This window comes from Microtus ochrogaster, chromosome 10, assembly GCF_000317375.1.
Source record: "Microtus ochrogaster isolate Prairie Vole_2 chromosome 10, MicOch1.0, whole genome shotgun sequence".
In the NCBI taxonomy this organism is placed as follows: Eukaryota; Metazoa; Chordata; class Mammalia; order Rodentia; family Cricetidae; genus Microtus; species Microtus ochrogaster.
The window spans coordinates 20658848-20666923 of record NC_022016.1 but is presented as its reverse complement, the minus strand read 5'-3'; the positions used below and the strand labels follow the sequence as shown (position 1 = coordinate 20666923).

At 40.7% G+C, this 8076-nt stretch overlaps 1 protein-coding gene across 1 annotated transcript in view; it reads left to right on the top strand.

Annotated features, from left to right (window-relative positions):
• Positions 1 to 7089, top strand: part of Frem1 (FRAS1 related extracellular matrix 1) — a 152423-nt gene extending 145334 nt beyond the window's left edge. The window contains exons 36-37 of the mRNA XM_005352752.3: positions 1841 to 1926; positions 5078 to 7089. Coding sequence (XP_005352809.1) covers positions 1841 to 1926; positions 5078 to 5283 — 292 coding nt within the window. The 3' untranslated portion in view covers positions 5284 to 7089. The remainder of the gene's footprint in view (positions 1 to 1840; positions 1927 to 5077) is intronic.
• Positions 7090 to 8076: the final 987 nt, after the last annotated feature.

Genomic DNA, 8076 nt, shown 5'->3' with positions numbered 1-8076 from the left:
TTTTTTTTTTTTTTGGAGAGTTAAACAGAAAACTAGAACTGTATTTAAGCAACTGAAATGCATTTTGTAAAGTCTGCTTTAAAGATAGCTTCAAATTTTTTCAAGCAGGGGAGATGCTAGGCATCCAGAAATAAACCTACATCCATCCCAGTGATGGCTGCGAGGTTGGCGGCATTCGGTAAGAAAATTAGCAGGCAGGAGACAGAGGTGCCAAGCGGGAAATGGATCCTGCCTCTCCCATTCTTACTTAGTCCAGCACTCCACAGTGATGGGATAGCCCAAGTCTGTCTAGCATAAGCTGAATACCGTGTGTCCTGAGCCCAGAGCACAAAGAATGACCACACTGGATATGAGAAGATGTCTCACTGCAGCGGCTGTGACTGTCAGGCACGAGCCAGCAGTAAAGAATGAGTTCAAAACCAAGTCATAAAGCTCCAGTCCAGCAGCCTGAAGCTCTCCTGCAGTCTTACAGATCTCGGGAGGCCTGTAAGACACCGTTGAATTACAGAACTGTGTTAGTGGAAGGAAAAATCATTTAAAAAACAAATTATAGTTACCGAATTTTGGAAAGATAGGCAAAATGAACAAAGTTTAGTCGCGCAGTTATTTAACTCCTTATGTGTTGCTATTTTATTTCCCTCTTGTCTTCGTGTCAACAAAGGTGTATCAGGCAGGAAAAAATCATTGTGATTTATTTTCTTGTCGTTTGACTTAATTTTTTTTAAATGGCATTTTGCCCCCCCTTCATCTATGGACATGTGGTGCCTGAGCGCTGTGACGCACACGTGGAAGTCAAAGCGCAGCGTGGAAGACAGTCCTGTCCCTCCCTCCATGATGCGGACCCCAAGCCTGAAGTCATCAGGCATGGCATTATCCTCTGGGCAATCTCATCAGCCCTTAACATTTTAAATTCCTCCTTTTAAGTATTGTGAGTTGTAATACATGCATTTCTACAGGACACAACGTGCCGCCATGATTGGTTATGTGCATACGTTAGTTACGAACTGCTTCTTCTTCGAACCCATTTCTTCTCTTTTCAAGAAGAAAATAACCTACCAGTTTTGATCGGAGTGTTTTTTAACGAGCTTTAAGTAAGCTCTATGGGGAATTCGGGTAATAGACTCCTGCTTCCGGGATTCGCTCAGCTAGTGGACGTCATGGACAAGTCTGTTCTGAGGGAGAATGGTGTGTATTGGCAGGAAGAGTTTCTCTCGTCTCTGTAAAGTGGATGAGGGTTGACAATGGAGCTAGTCCCATTTCACTGAGCTATCAGAAGGGCCATGTTTATTGGGTTATTTGAGGAAACACGTCAAGTTCAAAATTTAGACTTCCAGTCATTTTATCAGGGAAGAAAATCAAGGTGCCTTACTGGTCAAATTAAGTCATGACTATCAAATTTATACCAGCTAGGAAAAAAAAATTCTGTAAGAAGATCAGAAGTTTAATCTTAGTTATCGTTGGCTATGTGTGGAGTTTGGGGCTAGCCTGGGTTACATGAGACCCTGTCTCCAAGGAGAAGGAGGGGATGATAACCTTTATAATATTTCCATACTAAGTAATTAGTCTAATTAGTCTTTACAAGCAGTTATTAATTCCCAAAAAGATATTCTAATTACCTTGAACTGTAATGTAAATAGAGCTATATAATAAAATGATGCTTCCCTTGGTGTTGCCTATCCCCTACCCCACAGACTAATCAAAGCTAAGCCGAGTACTAAAATATCGAAAGCATTTTCTGTGCATTTACTAATTTCCTTTCTGTTTCTATTATGCACATCGTATGAGCAGCAATGTATACCCCCTGGTGCTGAGATCCTTGTTTTCATCTGTGTGTGTGCAGGTATCAGGGCAACCTTGTGACCGTCTTCTCCCGGAGGCATATGCAGTGGTTATGGGATATCAGTGGACGAAAGCCCTTCTGGATAGGTAAGTGTCTTCATTCTGCTGAGCAGAGAGCAAGCACTCAAACAGCAAAGAAACTGATACCTGCCCCGCCCTTCCACTGATGGCATGCAATAGTTAGCTGCTCAGTCAGATAAAACCGTCTCACGGCCAGGAGTACGGTCCAGTGACAGAGCATATTTTAAGCATGTACAAGATCCTGGGTTCAATACCTAGCAGCAAGAAAAAAAAAACTTTAGACTTTTTGGCTTTTTGGAGGACTACTTTCATTCTTGTACATCTATTTCAAAGAAATAACTAGGGATGTAGTTAGACTGATAAATAAAAACATTTAATACAATAGTGTTTCTAAAATTTAAGAATTTAGTAATGTATATAAATGGAGTAAATTAGATTATAGCATGCCTATGTGAAGGCACAGTTAATATTTATTGTCCTTACATTAGCTAATAAAGCTGTAACAAAACTTATGTATATATTAACTGACTCAACAATTATATACTATATTGTTATAGATGACAGATATTACTTTGTGTTTGTGACCAGGTACTAAGTGAAAAAGCAGGTGTATAGCTTTATGAGACATGGGCTAGTTTAGAATAAAAAAAGAAATTTATGTGCAAGTAGAATTTGTATGTATAAGTAGAGTTGCATGCTAACTTTGGAAATAATTTACCACTAATCAACAATTATGTGTACTTTGAATCTTAATCCTCGAATTTTCAGATTTTTAATATTTTTTTTCTGATTTTGATATTTACAACAAATTTTTACAGTTTACGTCAGAGGCAGAATTCTCAGGACACATCAGAGTCAATGTTCCCTCTGCTCCTCTGAGAGGCAGTGTGTGCGGGGTAACAGTCATAAAGCGACTCTCTGGTTCTCATTTTTTCCCTGTAAGCTTCACTGGGTCTTCAGATTCAGACATGGCCTAAAAGTGGTCTGTACATCCATAATGATTCTAAGGCTTTGTGTTCACAGAGGCACATGTTATCTGATCAATAATCCCAGGAGGTAATCCAGGGCAGGACAGGGTGCTCCTGGCTGTAGTTTTAGTGGAGGAAGGAAGCATGCTGGCAGCCAGAACCTTTGTCATGATCAAGACTGAGTGGCAAGATTTCAGGCTGTGCTGCCATTACACAGAGTTCCTTTCTTGTACTTTTTCTTTTTAAAATTTCTATTAGGAGAATTAGGAGATATGCTTCCTTAAGTGTTACAGATACTTAGTAGAATATTAGAATCTAATATTTGAATATTAGAATGCTTATTAGAATATTAGAATCTAATTTTCCAGAAATGTCCAATGGGAGTAGAGTGGCAAGGGGAGGAAAATGGATTTTTATTGGAATTGTAGCAGAATGAAACATCTTCTGAATGAAAGTGAAGGTTATTTTAGGATTTCTATTGCTCTGAAGAGACACCATGGCCACAGCAATTCTTATAATGAAAATCATTTAGCTGGTATTGGCTTACAGTTTCGGAGTGTTAGTCCATTTTCATCATGGCAGGACATGGCAGTGTGCAGGCAGACATGCTCCTGGAGAAGGAGCTGAGAGTCCTCCATCTAGATCTGCAGGCAGCAGGAAGAGAGAATGCCACACTGGGCATGGCTTGAACTGACGCCTCAAAGCCCATCTCCAGTGACACACTTCCTCCAACAGTGCCACACCCGCTCCAACAAGGCCACACCTCCCAATCATGCCAGTCCCTATAAGCCCAGGGTGGGGCATTTTATTCAAATGACATCAAAGGCTTTTAAAGAACAGAAAGAAAGAATAATGGGCAGCAAAATCTCTGTTTCCCTGGGACAGGAGTTTTGTGGGTAGGTGGCAGGGACGATCATAGCTTCTGGGGCTGGAGAGATGGCTCAGCAGCTTAGAACACTGACTGCCCTTGCAGAGGAGCTGGCATTGGTTCCCAGCACCCACATGGCAGCTCACAACTCTCTGTAATTCCATTTCCAGAGGACTTTATGCCTTCTTCTGGCAGTGCGCATGTATGATTCTCAGACCTACATGTAGGTAAAATACTTATACACATAAAAGTAAATATAAATTCAAAAATAGTAACAGCTGCCATTAAGTAGACATTAAGATATGTTAAAAAGTTTTTTTTAAAAAAATCTTAGAATCATCTCCCCCCATCCCTTTCTCCCCTCTAACACAGTAGGTTGTGACCCTTTAGGAATTGAATAACCTTTTCACAGGGGTTGTCTAAGACCATCAAAAACCAGATATTTACAATATAATTCATAACAATATTAAAAGTACAGTTATGACATAGCGATGAAATAATTTTATGGTTGGGGTCACCACAACATGAGGAACTGTCTTAAAGGGGCAAGCATTAGGAAGGCTGAGAACCACGGCACACAATACTCTCCTACCCCCCACCTGCTCTTTCTCAAATTCATGGCCTCTATTTCTTTAATTATATATTATTATAATTATATAATTGCATAATGATATAAATTTGAATATACAAATACAACCTGCTCAGTCCGTATAACATTAACTTGTGTGTATGAATTCAGGTTTGACTAATTGGTGTTAGATAACCAGTCGAGGGCATCCTGCCTGGAAAGGCTGTCTCTGCCGCTCTCAGCATTCTTTAGTTGCCTGGAGTTCTTTGTTTAGGGTAAGAGTTTTACATGAGCTATCATATTTCATCTTCAACAATGTTGTATAGATTGTGTTTATGCTCATTCTTTAGACAAGAAAACTAAAAGACAGAAAGGGTGAGTAACCTACCTACCCAGAGGACAGAATCTGCTTGGCACCAAAGTCCAATACTCCTAAGTGTGTCATGTTGTATCCCCAAATCCTACTCCTGGATCTAGAACTGGGACTCACATTTTTATAACTACACTTAGTACTATAGACTAAGGCAGTTTGGTGGTGCGCACCTCTAATTACAGCTATTTTGGGAGGTCTGAGATAGGAAGACTTTGTGTTCAAGACTAGCTGGGGAACTACTAAGACCACACCCAAAGAGTGAACAATAGCAGAGTAGGGTAGGAGACCTAGCCCACTGGTAGAGCACTTGCCTTGTATGTGTAAAGACATAAATTCAATCCAGTACTGAAAGGGGAGTAGAAGAAAAGAAATAGGATAGCCACGGTACCTAAGTTTGAATGTAATAAGAATACTTGGCGTGTTTTCTTACCTCACACTAGGTTTGAAGAACCAAGGCCGCACTGGCCACTGGGAGTGGATTGGAGGTGAACCTGTTGCTTTCACCAGCTGGAAGAGAGGACACCCTCAGCACCCAAAGCCTGGGAAGAACTGTGTTTTGGTTCACAAAAGAGGACAATGGCAATCAAAGAACTGTAGTAAAGGCAAGGCCCACAATTTTGTGTGCTCAAGGAAACTCCAAATGTAACCTGAGATTTCTCACAAGATCTATGTATACTACTCAGTAGAAATGCATTTTTGTGGCTGGCTGCGTGCGTCTATCAAGTAAACATGGAAGCTAGATCAACAGTCCCAGGAAGGCAGATGGATGAGTGTGTCTTTCAAGATGAGATACAATTTGTGTATCTCGGTATTTTTCTAAATAAACAACTGTGGTATTATCGGCAGTAATATTTGTTTCTTCTAGAAGATTCCTACTCTTTCCTATGCCAACTCTCAGGTAGTAAAGATTTACACGGACCTTAGATACTTTTGTTTCTAGACCTCAAATGAGTCCATCCAGAAAGAGCACTATTGCAGGTGCTTCTACCAGAGTCTGAGTGCATCTCCAGCCAGCCAGGATTGAATGCCGAGCGTTGGTTTGTATCTTTGAGCTCTTTTAATGTGAAACTTAAAATTAGAGGCTGTGGGGAGACAAGGGGGCCCTCTTTTGAATGGAAGAGTCTTTCAGGAGGATGCTCAACTGCACAGGTCTAGTGAGGTGGAGGCAGGGGCCTGCCTCTACTGGAGAGAGTGAACCATTCAACTCACGAAACATGCTCTGTCCCAAAGAAGTCATGGCATTGCGCCATTCCTTTGTTAAATATTGGGTTTCCCTGCCTTCCAAGGCCATGTGAATTTTGAAATAGCAGTATCTCCTTCTCCATTTACTATGCTGATTAATATTTTTAAAGGACCCTTGGAATGAGGAGTAAATATGCATACTGGTTGGCACACAGAAGAAAAATACCCCTCCCTCAAAAGCATCCCCATGAACTATGCTTGTGAACAAAGAAAACCAATACTGGAGCCAGAACCTTGGGAAACTCACAGTGTTGGAAAGGACTTTGATGTGCCTTTGAGCTTTTAAATCTGTAATATTTGCAGAGATGCTCTGCTAACTAGGTTCTCTAATAGAAGGGACCTTATTAATTTATAAACTCAGTTGAGAGAAATGTTTTTGTAACAATGAGCCATGCTGTGACTCTCTCAACAATCCCTTCTGGAGCCCGGGGTTAATTATAGGAAGTCAGAATGTCCTTTTTGAAATGTGTATTAAAACGTTTCTTTTTTAATGATCACTGAAAAATATGGTTGTGCCAAATATAGCCCGTCATACGAGCACCAGTGTAACTTTAGAATTAAATGAGGTGTTCATGTAGACTAGAGCTTTAGGGCAGACTTTTTAAATAGAATAATAATATCTCTAGTGTTAGAGACACTAAAAATGGTTTGGGAAAGTCTTTCCAGTTTCTGGATATAAAACATGACAGGCTTGCCTCATTTCTGCTCATTTATCAAAGTTTCAATTCATAGACAATTTTACCTAAAGAGGTTAGGATCAGACTCAGACATTCTGTCTCTTACTGAAATCCGGGTGTAATTGCAGAGTTGGGAGCTGTTACCTCAGAGGTCTAGAGTCCTCTGTAGATAGTAAAATGCAAAGATATGTGGAATATAAGGATCCTTTAGTGTTTAACCAAAACAGGCCAAACCCTTCCTCCTCTCTGGCTCCAGCCTGGTTCCTTGTGATCCATTGGCTTCTGTACTATGCAGAGGTGGGATTCGGGGTGAAGGGAAGAGGTTGGACCCCACAGTTCAGAGAGTGAGGGATTCATTCTAAAGGTGCATATGCTATTTAAAGCTGGGAATAGAAAACTGCCAACCATGCTTAATCTGGTTGGCATGGCCAGTTTCCTATACTCTCCTGCCACGAAAATGGTACGGCTGTAATTGCAATTGGTTAGCATGGAGAATTGTTTGATTTTTAAAAATCAACTAGGAGCCGGGCGATGGTGGCGCACGCCTTTAATCCCAGCACTCGGGAGGCAGAGGCAGGCGGATCTCTGTGAGTTTGAGACCAGCCTGGTCTACAGAGCTAGTTCCAGGACAGGCTCCAAAAAGCCACAGAGAAACCCTGTCTCGAAAAAACCAAAATAAATAAATAAATAAATAAATAAATAAATAAATAAATAAATAAATATCAACTAGGAATAGACCATTTTGAAATTTTCCTGCTCATAAAAGTTTTGCCAAATTGAGAAATCAGGTTTGAACATACCAATTCAGGCAGGCTTAGATGCCGGGCATGGCGTGACTGTTGGGGTTGAATAGGAACGGCTGGAGATGGAGTAGCCAGGAAGGACATAAGGAGGTGCGACCCGACTGTCCCCAACCCTTCTCCTCTAACTTGAATGCCCACTCAGGAATTTCCTACATGCAAGGGCATACGTGCAGCTCAGTGGTATATAACTTTTCAAAACTTTCTGATACTTGATCTTTTAAGAAATACAGAGTGTATTTTTACTAAGATTTTAACAAATCTTAAGTTCTGGAGTTAATCATCTCCTCTCCTTCCCTGCAGAGGTCAAAACAAACTGAGTAACATTTATTTGTATTTCTATTTTTAAAACGACCCAAATATGTATGCATTTTAACAACCACTATGATTCTGTGTAATGTAAGCCATCACCTGGTGCTGACGAATCTCTGTAATGAAGTAGCAGATTGAATGTACTGTATCTAGTGCTGTGTGAAAAATTAACAAAATAAACATGTCTAATTCTCAGATATCGTACCTTTAATTCTTCCCATTTTCCATTTTTCCATGGGGCCCCCCAGGTATTGTTTTACTTCTGCCACTTTATTTGCTTTTTCAAGACAGTCTCTCTCTATGTAGCCCAGGCTGGCCTTGACCTCATGACCCTCCTGCCTCAGTCTCCTGAGTGCTGGCATGCCAGGTGTGTGTCGCTATCAATTTATATCTTAATGATGCTACCCC